At 40.8% G+C, this 22290-nt stretch overlaps 1 protein-coding gene and 2 long non-coding RNA genes across 3 annotated transcripts; 1 reads left to right on the forward strand and 2 right to left on the reverse strand.

Moving 5' to 3' along the window:
- Positions 1-940: 940 nt before the first annotated feature.
- On the reverse strand, positions 941-9768 carry racgap1 (Rac GTPase activating protein 1). Its single transcript, XM_022207360.2, has 17 exons — positions 9624-9768; positions 9166-9273; positions 8835-9037; positions 8607-8749; positions 8233-8302; positions 8082-8135; positions 7887-7964; positions 7502-7619; positions 6338-6480; positions 5819-5983; positions 5633-5728; positions 4427-4625; positions 3921-4026; positions 3437-3569; positions 2365-2491; positions 2137-2236; positions 941-1887 (listed from the first exon to the last, which is right to left on the reverse strand). The coding sequence occupies exons 2-17, from the start codon at positions 9248-9250 to the stop codon at positions 1812-1814; spliced, it is 1896 nt and encodes a 631-aa protein (XP_022063052.1). The 5' UTR covers positions 9251-9273; positions 9624-9768; the 3' UTR covers positions 941-1811.
- Positions 9769-11634: 1866 nt separating this feature from the next.
- LOC127534324 (uncharacterized) lies at positions 11635-12388 on the reverse strand. The gene is made up of 2 exons (XR_007942404.1): positions 12180-12388; positions 11635-12072 (listed from the first exon to the last, which is right to left on the reverse strand). It is a non-coding gene; the product is annotated as an uncharacterized LOC127534324 (long non-coding RNA).
- Positions 12389-13438: 1050 nt separating this feature from the next.
- LOC127534322 (uncharacterized) lies at positions 13439-21725 on the forward strand. The gene is made up of 3 exons (XR_007942401.1): positions 13439-13841; positions 21449-21544; positions 21697-21725. It is a non-coding gene; the product is annotated as an uncharacterized LOC127534322 (long non-coding RNA).
- Positions 21726-22290: the final 565 nt, after the last annotated feature.

Genomic DNA, 22290 nt, shown 5'->3' on the forward strand with positions numbered 1-22290 from the left:
AAAACGGCTTTGACACAGAAGGAATCAAGGCTGGATGACAGACCTGGTTTCAAAATGTAGGTAAAACTGAGATATTTCATTTGCTGTAACTCACGACCAACCACATTTCCCATATGGTGATTTGACCCCTCAAGTTAAACCCAACATGCACATTCTAAAAAGTTATCTTCATGGATTTATCAGGAAAAAAAAAGAACCCCGGAAACCAATGCCTGGTCCCACTAGTCTGTGTTGTAGCAGATTTGCTGTTGAAACTATGTCATTAATGAAAAACAAAAACAGGATTTTGGGTTCAGATCATGACACCTGAAGTGGATGTAAATTTGATTTGGTTGTATTTTTAAACAGAACTCCTTAGTGTCTATCTCTTGTACTTATGAAGTTATAAGGGCTTAAAAATGCTGGAAAAATTTAATGTGAATTAAAAAGCAGGACATTTTGATCCAACCTTATGTACTTCAAACACTTGTACCTTCCAAAATACTCATGAGCATTTTGTATGGTGTCATTAAATATACTTAGGTTATTGTACAAGAAAAACAAGTTATTCTGAGGACATCATGAGGAAAGTTTTGTAGAAATTTGGTTGACTTTACTAAGGAATAAATATTCAGCAAGACCACTGTTAAGTGCAATTGAAATCAAGTTTATGGTCATTGTCAATGGATGCATTTGTCAAAAAAAACAAACAAAAAAAAAACTTATGAACACTGTAATATTTTCCATCTCCACCATCTATCCACCATGTGAAACAGCAGAAGGGCTTTTGAACCCCTTAAAGAATCTAAACCCAGTGCAGTTGCTTTTGACTTCCCACTTTTCAACAGAGTTGACTTTATAGGTCACCTCTCATAAATGAATGCAGTACTGAGGTCAAAGAGCAATAAGATTCAGGAAGTTAAACTTCATGACTCATTTCATTGAGAGGACAGGAGACATCTTTGTAAATGTTAGAAATGTATTTTATAAGTTACATGAATCTTGGAGAGCGCATTCGAGTACAAAACTTGTGCTAATAGTTAATGGAATAATGCCGTGGTAACTGAACTAGCTGATGTTACAAAGCAACTTCCGACTGTACAAACAAGCAATTCTTACGGGAGGAGCAAAATGATCAGACAATGCAAAGACAACAACTGGTGAGCGAAAACCCACAGCCGGTTAAGCTTGTAGAGGATCACTGAGAAGATGCTGCCAATGAGAAAGGTCTTCTGCGTGGTCTTACAACCACTGCCTGTAGTTCACGTACAGAAAATCAAGGATCTTGTACAATTCTAAACAAGACAATCCAACTCAAATAGAAACAGAAATAAAACATCAAAACTAAAAGCTACAAGCAACCACATATTCAGTTACAACGTAGAATGAAATGCCAATCGGTTCTTCAACTTCTGAGTGACACATGAGCTGAAAACCCTTAAAAGTAATGATTACACACACAAGCAGGTCACAATAAAGCTGCATATACAGTACATATTTTTATCTATGAGCACACTTCTCAAAAAGAGTGAATAAAGAGTGAGTAAAGGGCATTCTCATGTTCTGAACTGAGAATAACATGTTAAATATTTAGTAAAAGCAAAGACTCTAAAGACACATGTGTGCATAGATGGTAAAAACTACAATTTGCTCAAAAAATTACCCTTTAACAATCATGTAATACCATCAAAATGTAACTCTTACCATTGCAAAATATTATAAGTAGAAAGAGGACGGCTAAAATTGAAGCGTTTATAGCTATTATCAAATGTTATGCATAAATGCAAAAATGTTTTGGTTGTTATTGAAGGATTAAGTGGAGCTGCTTTGTATTATTTGAGAAGCGGCGAGGCAAAAAACTTTCCTTGGCGAGAAAACCCGACTGCTGATTTGCTTTTGCTCCCGAATCTGCAACAACCAGAGCACATAATGAAATTATATTAATTAGGAGTCGAAGTCAGTAAAAAAAAAAAGAGTCAATGAAGGATAATGGGATATTGCACAGGAGATTAAGTCCTATGAAAAATGTTGAAAGGAGTCAGCGTTTGAGGAAAAGAAAGCAAATTCTGGCTTTCTTTGCCTCCTGCGTTCATTGATTGACTATAAAAACAGTGTTAAAGCCGGGCAGGAGGGGGGGCTGTGCTTGTGTGTGTTTACCTGGGGGTCAGAGTGGACTTCATGCGCTGAGACAAGGAGCTGGAGGAGGGAGTTTTATTGAACTGCTGCTCTGGAGTGGTCAGAGGTCCCAGCATGCTCACTGCAAAATTGCAAAACAGTCGACATGATTTTGGGCTCCTGTGAACTGTCAGGCAGCGAACAAACGTGCCCATACACATACATACAAACACTGCAGCCACAACAAAGAAAGCTTAGCGAGCTCCGTACCTCTCTCTGGGGTGGCGTAGCAGTTTGCGTTCTCGATGATCAAGTGGTTCAAGTGCGGCTGCTCGCTCTCTGCCATCACAAACTGGCCCCAGTAATCCACCGGCAGAGCCAAGAGACGCTCCACAACCTGAACACAGAGGGATTAGTATAAATGCAAAAGATCAGAGTTATTTCAGTGCATTGCCTCATCGTCTTCCACCAATGCTACGCTGGTTAGCTTCGCCTTGAGCAACACAGAGGGGGGGGATTACTTAAAAACGGCGGATGGCATTATGATGATTTTCTGGTGTGTAAAACGACACACTAAAGAGGTTTTTGGTGGCCTGTAACTGTTGTGGAAGCTCAGTCTCTCAAATCACGCTGGTTTACACCATTTGAATGCATTCATTGCCCGACATTGTGATTGTTCATAAAAATGCGTCTGAAAACAATTCCTTAATACATTTTTAAATATTAACACCGATTTTTCATGCTTTGCCTCATTGTGGGATGAAACTAAATTACACTTATAATCCCTGTGATTTAACTGAATCTATCCCAGCTTAAAATGTATTTATGTGCTGCATTTTCCCCCCACATTATTTAAATTCTGAATTCTCTCTAAAGAGTAATTGTAACAGTTGGTGGTGGAGTCTGCCCTTCCTGTGCTGGATTAAACCTGTTACTGTGTAATTTTATTTTACTGATACCAGCCTCAATGTTTTCATTAGTTAATTAGCTTTTTCACATTAAAAATATTCAACTGGCAAAACATAGAGGGGGGCTTTTTTGTGAAGCAATCACAGGGAATGAAACTTAAGGTACAGTTGCAGAAAAGTGTTTCTACCTCTGAGTAACGACATTTTGTTTGCTGATGCCCGCAGAAAACAGACATCCAAACTATACTCTTACAGGCACGAGCATTTTGCTCATTTTTCTGTCAGCGGACCAGTTGTAAATATTGCAGGAAGTAGTGGAACAAGTAGGTTTGCACATGTGGCACACCTATGACTCCTAAGATAACAATCCCTGATAAGCAGTTTATTCTCCTTAGTTTTCTGCCAACAGAGTTCAAGGAACGTGTCAGACCTACCTTAGGCTGTCGTTTGGTGTCCTGCAGGATTGTCATAGGCTCTGGGTTTGGAACTGCATGACCCACAATAGTTGGACCAAAAACACGGGCCAGGTTATGGATGTCCATCTTAGTGTCCAAACTGTCAGCGACTCTGAGAGATTTCATTCGATTTAATTATGTCTGTCCGATGTATATAAAATCAAACAGCCACAACTAGAGGTAGGTTAAACACTGATAGTTGAATAGCTCGTCAAGCAAATCATTTCCCCGTCCACAAATCTGAAAGTCAGATATAATTAAGTAGATTCTAAAATTCTCAGCATATTTTTGCCTGAAGCAATCTGTCCAATTAAATTTAGAGGAAAAGTTCATTTACAGAGAGACGAGAACATTCTGTGAATATCAGCAAATCCTCTACAGAGAATTAGAAGCAGGAATGTACGAGGCATCAAAGATCAGGCAGGTATGTTACCGTTATAATCGCAAGATAGTACGTGCTCACCTCTGAAGGTGGAGGACTAAGAAAGCCAGCGTGTCTCTGTTGGGCTGCGGCAGGTCACCAATGGTTTGGTACATCAGAGCGATGCTGTTGTCGTCATCTGAAACCTCTGTGGGGGAATGAAGAAAACACTTCTGTCAGCACAGACTGAGAAATAGGATGTTGTGTGGATTTATAAGCACCTTGAAAGAAAGTACACCTGACTCCACTAACAAACAAACAAACACTAGAAAGGCCAACAGGCTAACGGATCAATCTCTTTTCTGTTTCAGGCAACTTCCTGCTAGAGGTTTCAATCACTGCTCAGAACACACTAGAAAAACAAAGCAGAGGCACTTAGGAAACCTGCATTTAATGGCTGCGTTGGGTACATTTCTGCTCCCCATTAAGAAGTTACAATGCAGTTATTTGGAGCTCTGCTATAAATTTCTTTTATTAATGTGCTGGTACTTTTTCTGCAGAGCCCTACGCATCAGACCTGCAAAACACACACAGACAGAAACACACACCGGCTGCTTCCATGAAGGGATGGTTGAGGCGGAAGGTGAGAAGAGGCTCTTTGAGGTTCCTCAGGAAGTCCTTGAGGAGGCCGGTGATGGCGTGGATATCGTCCACCTTGCTGAGCACGGGAACGGTTTTGCTGCGGAGAAACTTCTCTTTCAGCTCCTTCACTGTGCGGTCAGCTCCGGACAAACGGTAAAGTCCAGCCTTTAGAGACAAAAAGTACAATTATTTACTGTTTAATTATACTTCGAACTTAGACACAACTGGAGATGCAACAAACGATGGTAATTTTCAGTGAGTCTCCTGATTGTGTTTACAGCTCAGAGATGTTTTTTTATAGTGAACAGCAGCGTTTACATTCAGTACAGCACAGGGTATAATATATTTGAAATGATAGTTATCGTGTCAAAATTACGGCAGCCATACATCATCATTATGAGAAGTGACAAAGATGTAGCACTTTAATGGCTGAAGAGTTAAAGGGGAACTTTGGTTTTTTTCAACCTGGGATCTGTTTTCATTTGTCATTTCATACATGTGAGTGATGGAGAAATGAATTTTCGACATAGCTCCAGTATTTAGCCAGGCAGGCAGCTTAGTACTCAACATCCTCAGTTTAATTTCAACCAGTGGCCTTTTCGAGCTCTCTCCAGTGTTTTGTTATCCCTTCACCACCTCCATATTATTAAAGGCTCTTCCCAACAATATTTGCTTTAAAAAAGATGACAAAAAGAGCATTGAATTCTAAGAAGCTGCAAGCAGCAGAAATGTGACATTTTCCCCACATCATCAAATGGTGCACACAACGGTATTGGACAGGGTGATATTTGTCAGGTTAAGAGCCATGAGGACAAAGCATATCTCGTACAAAAGCAACAGCTGAAAAGGCTAATTCGCTTCAGAAGAAAAAGCCAACATTTCACAACAGCAGCTGCAGAAAAGAATTCTATGGAAGGAAAGTGGGAAAGTGAGAGAGGATCAAAACATAAAGCAACGCACAGAGGAGACAGCAGCAGTCATACAGCAATCAACAGATTTGGAGTCCTTTCACAGTCCAATTACACATTTAATCTCCTGGGAACAGATTGTAAAATCTTAGTTACAGCTCTGTCTTGGCTTAAAGGGAAGACATTAAAAATAACTACTGAGATGAGAGGCTTTACGGTTCTTCAAATTTCTGCTTACTATCAAGACAGCAAAGCGCCACTCACCTCATGCAAGCCCCTTTGCTCAATCTCATTGACACAGTGGACCACGAGAGGGGGAATCATAGGAGATGTGTCAGGGACATAGTCAGCAAGGACACCCTGGAAACAAATGGAGTCAACTGTCAGTGTTGTGATTCAAATATTTGTCTGCACATCAAGAAAGCAATTAGTGAAAATCTAATCACACACCTCCCCAATCCTGACTGGTGTGCCTCCCAGGTTGGGGATGCATGGCAGAGGACAACGGTCTCTACACTCGGGGTGCGAGACAATCCTGCAGTCACGGCACTTCTGTGAAATCTTGCCAAACTTGATCCTCTTACCACAGGGCACGCAGGATTCCGGCTTAATGACCTATAAAAGACATTGAACAGGAGGCCATAAAGCCTTGGTTGCTTGCAGCTCAACCAAGAAATTACACTTTGCTAACTGGCCTGTATAAACAGGGCCCAGAACGAGCAAGAGACCATTTAAGAGCTGGTGCCAAAAAGATTTCTGTGCAGACACCAAAATAAATCCAAATAAAGTAGTTAGATTTAATTCTGAGAACATATAAAGAAGCATTCAAGTTGAAGACAACAACAATATAACAGAAGAAAAACATTCACGTTAAAGATAACTGGAATTCCTCATAAAACCCCAGAAGAAAATAGGCTTTTCTTGTCAAATTAAGCCAACGCAGTTCTGTCACGCAAATGTCATGCTTACGGTTTTGGAGACAAATTCATGAAGACGGACACCGCCGTTGCTCTGTGGAGTACTGGGCTCAGCTTTCATCTCTCCCTGAGGGTTGCTCGGCTGCTTGAAGACATCCTCAGACTTGACAGATTCAGAGTCCCATTCCATAGCAGCTGAACAGGAAAGATAGACAATAAATGCCCGTTTGTAAAAACCATGAATATTCCGCATGTTTAAGGAAAATGCTCTGTTGAATCACAGCTTCAGCACACTGAAGTTTATTCAATACATCCATCAGGGCATTTACTTTTCAATAAATTGTCTTTTCATGAATACTTCTAAAAATGAACAACATAATTTAAGCAAAGATGTTATCCTGAACTGATAAAGCCATGTATAAAGAAAACATTTCTGCGTAATTAAATTAACTTTTAGGAGCACACAGAATGCAATTTCATATCCCTTTCATGATTATAGTGCAGGGCTTTTCCTTCATAGAGGAATTTCTGGCACCCCCCAAAGAGGCTTTCGCCAGGCCCTGAGGAACAGAACGGAGAATAAAAATAGCAATTCAATTTTATAACCACTTTTGTTAGTTGGGATTTCATTTACTCAAACACAACAGACAATTTTATTTATCAACGGGTCAGAAATACCAGGAAAATGCAGAGATTTCTCTCGAATAAGGCTGCATAGACTCTGTGACTTTACTGTACACAGAGCCATCATGCCCACTGTTGTGTGTAGTAACCCTCTCAAAGACCTATTCTAAGTCAGGAAAAACTGTGCAGCGACCAAGTACGAAAGTATGATAGACTAGTAGGGCTGAGAGAGTTGAAAATTATATTATATTACATTTTCTTTATGTAATGAGCCACAATATATAGCAATACTTCCTGGTAATGGACTCCAATGAGCTGCAAAACATAGACGGATGAATAAGTCAAAGTAAAATCATTAATTAATTTAAAGTTTTTCGTGAAATTAACACTTCAGTGGGTGTCATAGCTGGTGTATCTAAGAAGAGCAGCGAGGCTGACAATGATGCTGACTCCAACTTTTAACTGAAGTTTACAATGGCCTACAATTACATACAAAAACATTGTAGTATGACTATGGCAAGCAACGGCTGAAATGGACAGACAGATGAGCTGCAGATACTGGACACATATTGGCTCATAACAGAAATCTTACTGGTCTTTCTCCTGCTGCGAGTCCAGTAAGGAACAGTCTCAATGGTAGAAACAGCCTCAACAGGTCCTCCACTTATAGGGACGGTCACTGTGGTCTTCGTCACAAGGGTTTCATTTGCCTGTCACAGTAAAAAAATGAGTCTTGAAACCTTTCCTTTAAAAAAAATAAAATCATTGACCCTATAAGCTCATTTTAATTTTTTCAGCCCTAAGACTTGCCTGCAACGAAAACTCACCTTTTGGTTACCAAAGGTGACCGATTAGTAGCCATATTATTTAAAGTCAGTCACTGTGGTCATGCGTAATAATGCCACATGTAACAGTTATTAAAAAGTGACAACAACATCCAGATTGAGGCAAAAAAAAAACAAATCAACCAACCCTACCCTGTCTGAAGTTCTGCCTGTCGATCGAGACCTTTTGGAGGCGAGTGGAGGACCATCGACATGATTCCTTGAGGAGCGCTGAAATGGAGACATGATAAAACATGACACCTACACTTCCAACAAACATGAAGCATTCTTTTTATTTTTTTTAAAAAACATTTTTAAACAGCAGTAGGGCACATGTATTTAACATACCCTTTTTTCACGTTTCTTGAGTCGTACTGTTCTCACAGTGGAGGAGTCCCAATCCTGCCGCAGATCGAGCACAATACAATCAGATTCAGAGCAAACTTTACAGTATAATGTTGCTTTAAGACTAGATGAAGTTAAAGAGGGAAGTACTTACAAGAGAGTCATCTGTCTTGTCATAGCTGATATCTGACAGGATGGAGGCAGACTCATCTATCGTCACCAGACTATCAGGAGTGACAGAAAAACACAGGTTAGTCCCACCAATGTTGTTTTTCATGTTGAGCGTTTATTCACATTTTCTTCTACTAAGTTCTTTTAATAAAACTGTTTTATTTCCCATATTTATAAATATAAGAGCAGTTACTGATTTGAAACTGGGTTGAAACAGTAAATGCATTCAGTAAAGTTTACAGCTATCGCATCAGACTCTAAAGTGGATTTCAAGCTTCCACATAGCAAATCACCAACAACACCGGTCACAAACAAAGCTAATATACAGTAAGCATCTTCAATTTGTAAGCTACTCACCGTCGGCTGGCGTTTAGGTTGGCTGCTGTCTGACAGTTTGTGTTCAGGAAGGCCAGAGCCGAGCGCTGCTCTGCACTCAGTTGGATGCTGTTAGAGGATCCCTCACTGGTCAAGAGGTCCCGCATCAACTGAATCTGACGGTCCTGTATCATAAATAATCAGGCAGACCACAAATAAGAGTCAAGTGAAATAACAAGGGCTGGCATTTTAGCCAATCATCAAACATACCAGTTTGTCACAGTCAGCCTCAGCCTTTTGTCTGCGGCGGATTTCCACATCTACTTGGTTCCGGGCATGTTTTAGCTTGACCTCCAGAGCTCCTCTCTCTGTCTCGGCGTTTCTGAGAACGTCTTTGCAGGATCCGAGCTCCTGCTCAGCCCTCAGCCACTTGCGACGGCAGTCTTCAAAGTTCTGTACCATCTGAATGAAGTCTGGGGAAAGATGACACAGGTATTAATGTGGCAGAGAACTGTATAGAGACCTGTGGCAGAGAACTATATAGAAATCTGTGTCAAATATCAGACAACAAATTTGAAGCCACGACTTATCAGCCACTCACTGGGTTCAATGTTCTCATTGAGAATGTCAACTTGCATTCTCAGTTTATCATATAAGCTCTGGAGGCTTAGCACCGCAGACTCCATGGTGTCTTACGGTTTAAGACCCTCTGAAAAGAAACACATTGCAAGTTAACTGCATTAAGGTCATAAGGGTTGTGGCTTTACATCCTTTTGATTGTACTGCTGTATGGTTGTATTTTCATGTAGCCAAAAAACGAACAAAACCAGTACATCAAAGTAACACTACGTTCACAGGTTCACTTAAACATCTCTTCTTTGCTATCAGGTTGAATCATCAGTGCTAAAATCTGCTCCTTTTGTTTTCTTCTGACGCTACCTCGTTAGCTTGTTGCTAAAGTTACACGCATTTCACTATGAAATAGATAAGCAACACGACGGTTACATTGGGTCAAACTGTTGTTGCTAACGTTAAAAAAAACAACAATTAGCTACGTACCTGAAGAAATGTTGTTAGGTCAAGCCTCTCAGTGATTTCTAGTTAGAATGATGTTTTCTATTTCTTTTTCTGTTTTTTAACAGCCAGCTTCCTGCACCTTTGTCCACATCCTCACGCAGCCACAGCTACACTGAGCGCGTTGCATTTCAAATTTCGCCGCTGGCCAATCAGAGAAGAGCACCGCGCCGCTGTCACGGCGACGAAGAAGAAAAAATCTTCAAAATAAAAGTTCTGTAACGGCCACACAAAAACAGACGATTTTAAAACAAAAAAGAATGCCAAAATAGAAATATAGTACAACACATATAATATACAAATACAACATAATATAAAATTAAAAGAAAAGCATTTTTAATAAAGAAGAAATGTATGCGATTTTAAAAAGTGCCTTTCAGTTGTAACTTTCAAAATAAAGTCCATACTTGCGCAGAAACGGTTATTTCTTGGAGTCTGTGGAAAAATAACGACAGCAGCAGAGAGCAACGGAGATGTGCCAAAAACTATGACTAGTCTGCTACCATTATAGTAGTGAATGAAGTTATTGTTCATCAACCGTCAAAACTACGCTGTAAATCCCAACTTACTCGCTGTACTTAAGACACAAGACACATAATTCCTCTCCTGGCTACTAGACTGAATCTTTTTCTGGCATGTTCCTTTCCTTGCTAATCTTCAAATAACCATGTAGCTGGTGGGAGGACATCAAAAGAGGTGTTTTGACCTATGCTGATGTAGTATTTTGACTGTATAAGATTAGTCTCTGTGCAATTTTATAGAAATATGCACACACAACCTTTTTCCACTATTAATAGAGTCTTGTGGAGGATTATCCATTAATTTTAACAAAAAATGACACTTTTTCCTATGTTAAAGTCTTAGCGGATAAAGAAGCTACGCATAGACATCAATGATTTCCAGTCTGCTGGCTTTAATAATGTTAAATTTGTGATTAGTTATGTGTAAAATTATCTTAAAAAGTAAGGCAATAGCTTACCAGCAAAAGAAAATGTGTAATTAAGTGACTAACTAGCTGACTTTATGTTAGGCTAATGATGCCATATTAGCTTGTTGTAGCACTGCCTAGCTAGCTAGCTTGAATTAGGTAATTTGACATTGCTGCTATATCAGAAATGTTAATATTAATGATAATAAAGTTGTTAAATTACAACTTTTGTCCTAAGCTAGTCAGTTCTAAATTAATTGGTTTTCATGATACATTTTGAAATTATTCTAATTAATTTCTGTGCATATTAGCTAACATTTATATTGCCATCAAGGTCAGAGCAACAACAAATTTTGAAAACAGGAAAAGCTCTCAGAGAGCACAGTACTGTGCCAAGGCTGTTCATTCCCCCACATGACATTGTCAGAAACGCAGCATTAGTTTTTAAGAAATGCAGCATTTGTTTCATCATTATTGATGATCAGAAATCATGACAGTATAGAATGTGGCCATTTAATATAGATGTACCCACAAACAAAATGACCGCACTGAACACAGGCATGTGTTATGCATGTGTACATTATGTATGGATATCAAATTGTGTGACCTAAGAAGTTGGCGGTGGGAATTGATGGAACTCAGAAACACCCCCAAAATTTAGTAAACTGTTCCTTCTTTAATGTCAAATAGACAAGGCCTGATAGTTCCACAGTGGTTGATTTATACTAGGACTGTAATCATGTGATCGTCAGCTGATGACATGATTACTTGGTTTCACTTCTTGACATTGTTACAGTGAAGCCATATCGCTGTCTCAGTGATCTTTAACAAATCCATGGATCCAGACAATAAGTCGCATCACTGCCAAAATCTAATGAGGTGGTTCTTGTGCTATTTCTGACCTTCCTTGAAAATTTCATCCAAATCCATTATTGCATTTGAGTAATGTTGTGAACAGATGGAACAACAGACAAATCTGCCGCATTCCTATAATGTTCCAGTAAAGTAATAACATTGTCAGGATTTGCAAAGGGAGCTCAGGTGCAGGAAATGTACAGCAGACACAGGTGCATTTTTAGAAGGTTTATTACAGCAAGTTTCACAAAGACTACAATATTTCACTGGAAAACTACAATTGGAAATAGAAAATAGAAAACAAGGCTAAGCACTCTAATGACTGGATAATTCTAGAAACAACTAAGGAACCAAAAGCGAAGCATACTACGGCTGAAGCACAACTAACTCTGACAAACCTAATAACTAAGAAAGGCTTCAGTGAAGCTCTAGCACAGAAGTAGGCTTAAACTAAGGACCACAAACTAGAACTCTAACTGGAGAATGCTCGGACTGGGTTCTGGCGTTGCAGGTTGGGATTCCAGGGAAAGGCAGCAGCAGGTCGGTATGGTGGATGGCCAGGAGGGAAACAACTCAGGTGAGTTATCCTTGGGAAGCGGCTGCGGTGGCAGAGAGTCCAGGTGGAACAAAGTGGAGCAGGTGAATCCAAACCTGAAGCAGAGGAGGACAGTCAGAGTCACTAATGACAGAAATTGTACTAAAACCAAGCAGAGAAACACAAATGACAGTTACTGTTCATGTGATGATCTGGCACTGACAGGTGTGTGGTGTCTGGTTGTATTGTGAGGGAGGGAGGCTTGATTGGACGAGCTTCCACCTGCTCCTGATGACTGAACGAGGAACACCTGCCACTGCAATTATCCCTGAAGGTATCTAGAGAGGGAGAGAAGGAAACAGGAGGGAGAGAGAAAGAACTAGCCAAAGCTGGCAGCTGCCAGTCTGACACATTGATATTTGGCACAAATCACAGGTTAATATAGATTAAAATGACTTCTGAGATAATGATTCCCAACATTCTCAAGTCTTTTAATTGCAAAGTTGTTGTCTGTTAGAAAACAATTACCTACTAAATTTGTACACTAGTACCTTTATATTTACACATAAAATATATTTGTGTTCAACGGCATAACATTTTTCAAAATATAAAATATCTTCAGTGAACACAACATACATTTTAATGAGTTTTTTTTTTTTTTGCTTATAATGAACTGGTTAAAAACATGTTTTGCACAATGCATACTTTAATTCAATTGAAATGGTGGCTGAGCTTGAATTAATAAGCCTTTTTCAACTCATAAACCAAAACCTGCTGACTTAACATAAAATTAGAATGTCAAGCTTGTAAAAAAAAGTATGTGTTTGCGTCGTGAATAAATGTTGGTAAGCCATGTTCACGGTTCATAAAATTTGCGTAGACAAGATAAAAATAATAAAATGATCAAATTTTGCTCCACATTTCAGAGCATGAAGGTGCTTGTCTATATGAATTGTGATGCACAAAGCTGTTGTCAGTCTATTAGATTTTTGGTAAGATGTTGAATCTTCTGAACTTTCATTGAAATAAAACCATGTGGTACCTTTAGAGAGATAAACCACTATTTGGTGCAGCTGTTAGACATCTGAAGTATGACCCTGAATACACAATGCTCTTTGTGACATGTCAGAAGAAGCAATAGAAGGTTGTAAGCCACTGATTTGGTCTTTAACAATGTGCTGTATCTTTTTAAAAGCAGATTCAGTTATCCATTATTTAAAAATTTTCATCTTGAAAGTCACTAAAAGTATCAGGTAAATGTAGTGGAATGGAAATGCAAACCAGCAGAAAATAGAACTAATCAGGTACAAGTACAGTACTTGGATAAATTTACTTAGTTTACATATTTAAGTAAATATTGGTTGTTGAATAATTCCTCCTATTAGATTTTTAGTGCCCTATCAACAGCAATACAACATGAAGCCATCATGTGGGATAAAATTATTACATTCAGGTGTAGAATACTGAATTGTGACACTAGAAGCTGTGCCTTTCAGTTAAACTGGCTTTTCATCATATCCTAAATATTCTGTTGTAGCATAATCCCTCATTTTGACTGAGTAGTGCTGAAACAGCTGGAGCAGCAGATAGTATATCTCTACACACAACACCTTGTCATGATCGATTTCTGACTCAATCAATAACCTATAAACAGGTTGGAAATGGGCGAATGAGTGAAGGAGTGTCACCCAGGCAGAGAGAGAGGGAGGAGGGGAGAGAGCCCATCCAGCCCACTGAGGACAAACTTGAAGAAGCAGAGCAGCAGAAAAAGCTCCGCAAGACACCAGTGCAGCTGCTCGGCGGCTTCTGAAGCTACACAGGCGGAGGAGCTTGTTGCGGATTTACCATGATTGCCACAACTCAACAAAACATGACCACGGAGCTGGTACGTGCGCGTTTTTTTCATTCCTACTTTTTTTAAATTGTCAGATTCAGAGCAGATGTGTGTGTCTGTGAGGGGAGGCTTTTCCGATTTGCGGTGGATAAACTGGTGTTTGTTCGTCCATTCACACTTTGCCTCGTCAATATCCACCTCCTGGACGGGCTTGACTCTGAGCACTGCGGTGCAGCCTGGACTAACTCGACGTCCAGTCCCGATCACTCTTCACATTTCTGCTTCTTTTCTTTTCTTTTGTCCAATGTACACTTTAGCTGCATATTATCTGCACCAGTAACGAAGCTCGTTTTCCCCCTCTCCCAGTGTTCTGAAATGGGAATTCGTCCCAGCAGCTTGTCCCCTCCAGCATGAACCTGCACAGTGACAAAGGGGCTGCCTGCACTGTATGATTGATTAGCCCTGTGCTGCATATGAACAGAGATTATGAACCTGCACCTACAGCCAGTGCTGCTGATGGTGACATGCTGGTAGTTAAATATCTACAGTGCTGTCTAAATTCTAACCGTTGACTGTCTTGTTTTTATGTCAGCTTATGCATATTTTTTAATGTTTAGTAGGTGCGTTTTACACAAGATGTTGCTCAGCTTGTGTTTCTGTGATAGATTAATGCAATATTACAGATGGTGGTACAGTCTTGCATCAGATTAATCGGCACACTTTGATTTTGATCAGATTTATTGATCATAACTACCCTGCAAAACTTTCCCCAGCTTAATCTGTCAATTTTCCTCACCCGCTTTTTTTACTCTACAGTCCACTGCAACAATTTCAGCCCTTCTCAAGTCACATAATTGACACATCGAACTGTCAGGCTTCTTGAGAAACACTTTCAGTCATGTGTTGCTGGAGGAGAAAGTGCTGGAGAGACTAGATTAGGCAGTTAAATTAAGTCTAATTGTATTGTGCTTTTGAGCATATCGACGTTTGACATTCGGTGTCCCCCTCATCTTTAGGGCTTTTGCTTTCATTACGATGTGATGAAATCTTAGAGAAACTTGTCTGAAAAGATCTGTGTGATAATCCTGCAGTGCTATTGTCTCCTTGAAAGGGCCACACAAGCCTGCGGGGCTCATAGAAGATTCATTATACCTGCAAATGTCGCAACGTCTCATGCTACAGTGTAATCAATTTGCTTTACACTGTAAAGCAATTACAAGACAAGTCCTATTTGCTCGTTTTCAGTAGCAGGCTTTATTCCTGCTTCACTGGGTTCACTTGTGCGTCAAGTCAAGTTAAATTTTATTTAGCTCATTATCACAAAACGACTATCTAAATTGTGTGTGCGGAGTAGAACACCCCGTGTTTTCTGACCCTCGGTTCAGATAAAGAGATGTCTCTGTTATTGTGTCGAGACTGTGGCTGCTACCGGTGTTGTATTTTGTTTGTAATATTACTAGACGTATATAAGGTGCAAAGTGGATAGCGGAATCACTTTAAATGCTTTGGGATGCCACTTATTGCCACAACCAACTAAGAAAGTAATACCACAGTTTTACGCCAGAAAAGCATAATGCTTTGGTTCTGCCTCAGTTAATCCCTGGCATCGAGGAAGAAAAGAAACAGTGGTTTAAATAGTTCTTTCAAATGCAATATTGTTTTAATATTCACCCTGCTAAATTGACAATCTGGCACGGTGAATTCTTAGAGCGAGAATTTTATACACATGTTTGCTGGTGAAATATCAACATACAACCTGAGTCTGAAGAAAAATGGCACATGCTTTCTCATATATTACTGTAACTTTATATCATGTCACCCGTAGCTCTCTCAAGTGTGTTTTTCTGATGCCGCTTATTTCCTAAGGCAGGAACTCGGTCACGTGGCTGGACATGCCGAGGAAAAGCTCCTTCGTACAGGACCCTTTTGTACAGTAAATTTGTTACGTGTGATGGGAGGCATGAAAAGAAGATAGGGTAGCCTTGCAGCAGCAGAGGCTAAAGCAGTTGCTCTTTCATTTCACTAAGGCTTTTGCTGCATTGTCTTGCAATAGCCTGGAGGGCAAAAAAAATCTGCCCAGTTAGTCTCATATGGTGTCTGTACCACCTACTGTTTTCTTTTTCTTCTTTTCTTTTTTTTTTAAGATAAGAAACACAAAGGGAGAAATACTGGTGCAGTGAGTAGGAGCACAGAAATTCCTCTGGATGTGATGAAAGATGGCCTGGAAATGAATCAATACTGAGCTGTAGTATCTCATTACTATGGCCATTTGGTGACCATTTATTCTGGACATGCCAAAGTTACAGTCCACTCTAATGATGACCTTCATTTGTAATGAGGCAGTGAGAAAAATTGACAAGGTAATACATACCTGGGTTACTTGCTAATCTACAGTTTCCCTTGTGAGCAGTTACAGCGAATCATTAAAATCCGGAGCCTATAGGTTATATTGAGGGCTGTATTCGTCTGCCTGTAGATCTCCCCCTTTTAATGTGTGTAATCATTTTCACTGATGTCTTTGCTGATGTCATTTGTGTGATAAACATTATCGGCCGATGTTAAAGGGGGTTAGAGTTATGTAAATCCAAAACCAGAATCCCCGAACAGCTTGCTTTGGTTCCCTCGTTTCTCTGCATTTGATTTATTGTCGGATGCCTCAAAGACACAGAAGATGGAGTTAAGGAGGTCTCTTGAGCCTAATTTATAAATTCTAAACACCGCCTGGATTCTGCGCAACTTAGTTGTGGTGCATGCTGTGCAGATTGAGTAATTGTGTTTGGTGTGACTTGCTTTTTTAGCGTTCAAACTCAATCAATACAGTTGGGACTGTTTGATTTTCTTTGCAGTGCTTTGAGAAAAAGGAGCCAGTTAATTGGAATCAGTTTGTGTGCGGCGTCGTAAACAGATCCAGTCTGAAATTTTAAGTCGAAATATTAAAAAAAAGTCCTGGTATTCCACTGAGAGGTGTCATACTGTGCAAGAAACCATGTTCAACAGTGTTTCTATCTAAAAGTCTCCTTCATGGCTGTATTCCCACTATTAATTGTTTCACCCTGGACCCTGTACAACTGTACACCTTATCAATTCCCTCATTTAGTTGAGTGAAAATCCCTTGGCTCCGCTGGCACATGTTAGAGCTCTCTCAGTTCTGCATGGTTTGCCAAAAAGTCTTCTCAGGGGATCTGTGCACGAGAGTTATCCATAAACATAAAGACCTTTGATTTGCATCCCCGTAGCCTTTGGTGTTTGACTGACACTTCGGCTAACTCCTGTGGGATCAGGCAGGCTGAGTGAAAACACGGAGCACCGAGGAAGGTCTGTGTGCGATTCATTTTTTTTGAACTTGGCTCAGCAGAAAAGCTGCTCGGAGATATTTTTGCTTGTCCATCAGCATGCTGACTGATAGAAACCTGGTGTGTCACAAAACCCAGGCAGCAGTTTGCTCTGCATTAGATTCCCCACGTGCATTGTGACCAGCAGCCAGTCGGCACTAACAGCTCCTCCAGCATTCACTCTGGGGACTCTGCTCAGCGCATCTGCACCTCATTTACCAGTGTGACAAAACTCCTTATTCGCCCGAGTGTGGGATTCTCCCTGTCTGTCTTAACAATGATGTGACCTTAATTGGAAGTATAGCCTGGTGTCTCAGCTTGGGGGAATGAGAGGAGCTGTGCATCTCATTAGGAGGATCTTTGGTCTCACGTTGCTCAAATAATTACAGCGAGGACTTGCAAATGAAAACACTGTGTACTGGAATCAGTCAAGTGAAAAATTTAGTGTTTCCCCCCAGTATGAGATCCTGGAACCACAATGTAATTTTACTTTTATAATAAGTTTTACAGTAAGCTCATGATACACAACCGTCATTAATCATGGATTGCAATTGTTTTCCAGCATGTAGCCAGTTTGTTGTGGTAAAGTCCCTCTCCAGTGGTGGATTTAACCCATAAAAACTCATGTGTATCAAAGTTGCATATTTTAAAGGCTTCTCCATGAATATACATGCTCACTGCCTTGAGATGGTGTACAAGCAGCTACAAAATTGTGTCCTCTGGAATGCATGGATCTGTAAAGCCCTTGCTGCTCTCTTTTTCCACCCCTCGCTGCAGCTGAGCTCACCAACAACGACTCTGCTCAAACACTGTCGATATTCTTTAACACAATTGTAAGCTGTAATATTGGAGTAACTTCTGAAAAACAAGAATGATACAGAAAGCTCTCCGAGGTTTGTTACATATGAAACCTTGAAAGACTGTCATCGACACTCTGCAGATTAAAGGTGGAAATGCTCTTCCATGGCATTGCCTGCTCATTTCTTTCATGATATGCCGTAGAGCTAATAAAAAGCACCATATAGACATGGTAACAAGGTTAGAAAAAGATCTGAGATGATCTTTAAGGAGGCCCATCCATCCACCCGTTAGCTATACCTGCTTTGTCTTGTAGAGTGGAGAAAACGCGACCTTCACACTGAAAGAAATCTAACCGATCAACCAATTCAAGGTTCATTCTTTTCCCCAGGATTTTCTTGCTTTGGGCACAGTGCTCACCGCTGCACTACTGGGTTGCCCCACGTTAAGGAAGCACCATTCAGAATTCTCAGTTTTTCAAACTTATAATTGAAAGTGCTAAAGGTGCACCACGGTTCAGTGCTGACTGTAGCCAGCGGGTTACCTTATCTGATGGAAGCATAATGGTGGTTCACTGAGAGACTCTGCAGCAAGAGGACAGAGAATGAGATAAAACAGAGTGTTAGAGAGGCCAGGAGATGCACAGCCTTGGACATCAATCACCCAGCTCTGGCCTGCGTTGAAAGTTCAAACATCACTTAAAAGTTGTCCCTGCAGGTGCAACTGGTAGTGCTTTTTAATTTGTTATGATACTGCAGCCAGGAAGATCTATTGAAGATGAGACCTTGGCAGGCGTTCTGTGCTGGTGGACTTTGTATGTCTTGCAGTCATCTCGGGGATAAAGTACACCTGCTTCCTTACATCAAGAGATAAAAACATGTGAAATGCTCTTGAAAGTGATAAAAATCTGTGTCCAAACCACAGCAACAAAAAATAGATGCACACAGAAATTGAGAATCCATGCTGCTTCTTGTTTCACTGCACTAGTCTTTAATCTGCAGTTCCAGCAGAATTACCCATGTTCCCCTTTTCTGAAATGGGGTTTTAGACACCTTGACTCTTGTTATGTAAGTACATTCTCACTTTCCAGTGCGTTAATACACTTCGCTGCCAGGAACTTTGGGTCAGATGGTGAAGGGAGGTAAAGTAGTGTATGGTAGTGGAGTAAAAGCATGGCCAATAGCGCAGAATCAGGGACAGCTGGTGTCACCCAGGGAGTACGGAAGAGATACAATCTGTTGACGAGTAAAGTGCATAGATGCCCTTTTTCTGCTGCCCGCCTCTCCAAGGCCTGGAGGAAGGTGAGGTTTTGAGGGTTAAGCCAATGGGGTGGGCAGCCATTATGAAGGCTGAGTTTTATGGCTGCTCTGTGACTGAACTCTCACACTCCAGCAGGCGTGTGGCTCCAGCAGTGCCAGCCACTCATTATGAGGGAGCGGAGCACAGCCCGGGAACGGCACGCAATTGTGTTTAATTGTGATTGATACCGATGCAGGCTCATTCCATCAGTTCCCCTTGATTGCATTCAGAGGGTATACAAGGACTTGAGTTGAGACCTAAAGTTTTTCTTCTCCTGGTGTCTGTATCTTTGGCTGTAACTCATCTTCTGGCTATATAGTCCCATCTTCTGCTTTGTTTTTATTGCCTTGTTAACAGTTTCATCCTGAGCTGCTGAATAAATCTTGTTGCTTCTTTGGAGATGGAGGTTTGCCGATAAAATCACACTATAGTTTGAGACTTTCGCTTCTGTTTTAGCGGTACTACATGGCCCATCAGTCATGTAGCAGGTGAAATGAGGCGAGGGCGAAGAATTACGGGGCGGCCAAAATTGCTCCCGCAATTAAAGGCAGATCCCCTCGTATGCAACAATTTTATGCAGTTCTTATATGGAAAATTAGTGTAATCCAGCGAGGTCTCTGATGCTGAAGGCTGGTCTCAGTCGCCAGAGGAATGCTCTACTGATATGACTGTCGGGGAGATATTTCTGTGAGACTGTGGAAGTGAAGCTGCACTAATATCCTCGTTCTTGGCCGTGCTTGCACCGATCACTGTATTTGTGTGTTTACGTTCTCTTCAATGTCAGGACCTGGGGAGTTCAGACGGTCCCCCGCGGAACTGGAAGGGCATCGGGATTGCGATGGTGGTGATCCTGGCTGTTATGTCTCTGGTTATTCTCTCTGTCATCCTCCTCACGCCTGGTAAGAATGTGGAAGAAGAGAAAGACAGGGCAAGGAGGGTGTGAAGAGCTGAAGGGGAGAAAACACATCAAAGCAGGGAGGAGTTGTGATGTGGGAAACTAAAGGAATAGTTTGACATTTTGGGAGATTTGCTTTCTGGTGGGTACTTAGACGAGAGAATCGATACTGCTCTAATGTCTGTAGGGTGAACACTTTCTGTCCTCTTTGTGCAATCTACAGTAAAATCACAGTGTAAATTAAATGATTTACCCTTTTATGGGGTTATGATCTCTGTGACTATTTCTTGACTCCGAGCAGTTGCCAGGCAACCCGGGGAGAATCCTAAAACAGTGAGTTCTTGGTTTTACACTTTGGTTTTAAGACAGATTAAAGAAACAAGAGATAATGTGCTAATTAATGAGCTATAGAAGAGGTGCTATTGGATGGACTTTGTTATTGGTGAGCCCTGCCTCCAATCTTAAGCTAAGCTAACTAACTGCAGGCTGCAACCGTTCATCTAGAAGACAGATAAGAGATCAGTTTCTGCTTTAACTCAAGATAAAAGGACTCTTCGCACATCTATCTCATTAGGCATGTGTATAGTAGACGGTGGGCATTTGAAAAAGTGCCTGCACACTGGCAAACGTGCAAAAATATATTTATTTTTATGATGTTTTGGTGCTAGTTCTTCATGAGGCAGGTAGTTTCTTACAAAGAGAAGCAATATTGAATCGGGAGTGGGTGTAAGTCCAAAACCAATCTCATTCCCCAGAAAGAATATGAAGGCTTGAATCCCTTTATGAATATTATTCTACTCAATGACAATTTAAATTAATTTAAAACGCTGCATAGGAGCAATTATTACTAGACCCCAAAATTGTCTACATGCATTGGGTAAATTACTATAATGCGAATGTTAAAAGTCACTACTAAGGACTAACTATCATAAATATAATGTTCTGCAGTTGCTTAAGTCTTACAGTTCAGAGATTCAGCAGTATTGTCATAATGAAACAGCTCCATTGACATCAAAGCAAACTGTATTGTCAAAAATGACCTACAGCTCTAAAATCCTTCTGCCTATACATGCATATACGATCAATCCTGCCGTCTACCTCTCCAACAACTGAATGAACACATCTTCCAGAATGCTGAACTTGCTTTAAAGGGAGGTATACAATGGGCAGGCCGTTCCAATAGCTGCAGATGTTGCAGAGCTGCATGTATGACGAATGAATCCAAGATGAAGCAGAAATGTAGGCCAAGCTGGAAAAAGGCTCAGACTTTGCATTTCTGTAAACAAAGGAGTGCCCCTGATGAACTGGTTAATTCTGTCTCTCTGTCTTTAAAGATGAGTCTCACTTGTTACTCCGTTCCCATCTCACCATGGAGGATCTGGAGAGGGAGGAGTTCAAAGTTCATGACCCCTGTGTGGCATGGCTGAATGGTAGGATCTGTGTTCACACTTGTAATTTACTCCTGACTGACAAAGTGCTCCTGACAGCTTAACACCTCTTTAGTGTCACCCGTAACTGGATTTATGTATTCACTCTATTAACTCTAATAATCTCCTCGCTGAACTGTCATAAAAAATTTCAGAAAACGAAGTGGCTCTGCGCACCAGAGAGGGACATGTCCTGTCTTTCAGCCTCACCAACAACCTGACCACCACTCTGCTGGACAACAGCTCCCTGGTGAGTAACCGCAACGCAGCTTAGGAACACCGGGGACAGATTTCAGTATTGATTGACTCATATCCACAGACGGCTGGACAAATTGACGGGCGAATGGAGAAGGAGGTGTTTCTAGATTGAGAGCGAGAAGCTGTAGAGTCCCACTGCTTCACATCCCACAGTTCAGACAAAAAAGACTTGGCAGTGTGACAGTATCAGCTCATTTTCCCCCCAATCTGGCTGCTCTGTGAGCCCTCAACATGTGCCTTCAAAGAGAATTTTCCAAGCAAGGGCATCATTTTCAACACCGCCTCTGCGCGACACTGACAGACTTATATGGGTCATCGCCGAGGAGCTTAAAGCAGGGTTGTGTTGTCAGGTTGAGAAGTCTCTCCTTAGCGCTGTGATGTGGTTCGTCATCTCTGCTACTGTTTCCAGTTCCAGAAAAAATATTATCTTGTATGAATGCCAAGAAGCACAGGGGATTTCCCTAAATAAATTACCTGTGGAGACAATTTGA

This window comes from Acanthochromis polyacanthus, chromosome 6, assembly GCF_021347895.1.
Source record: "Acanthochromis polyacanthus isolate Apoly-LR-REF ecotype Palm Island chromosome 6, KAUST_Apoly_ChrSc, whole genome shotgun sequence".
Lineage (NCBI taxonomy): Eukaryota > Metazoa > Chordata > Actinopteri > Pomacentridae > Acanthochromis > Acanthochromis polyacanthus.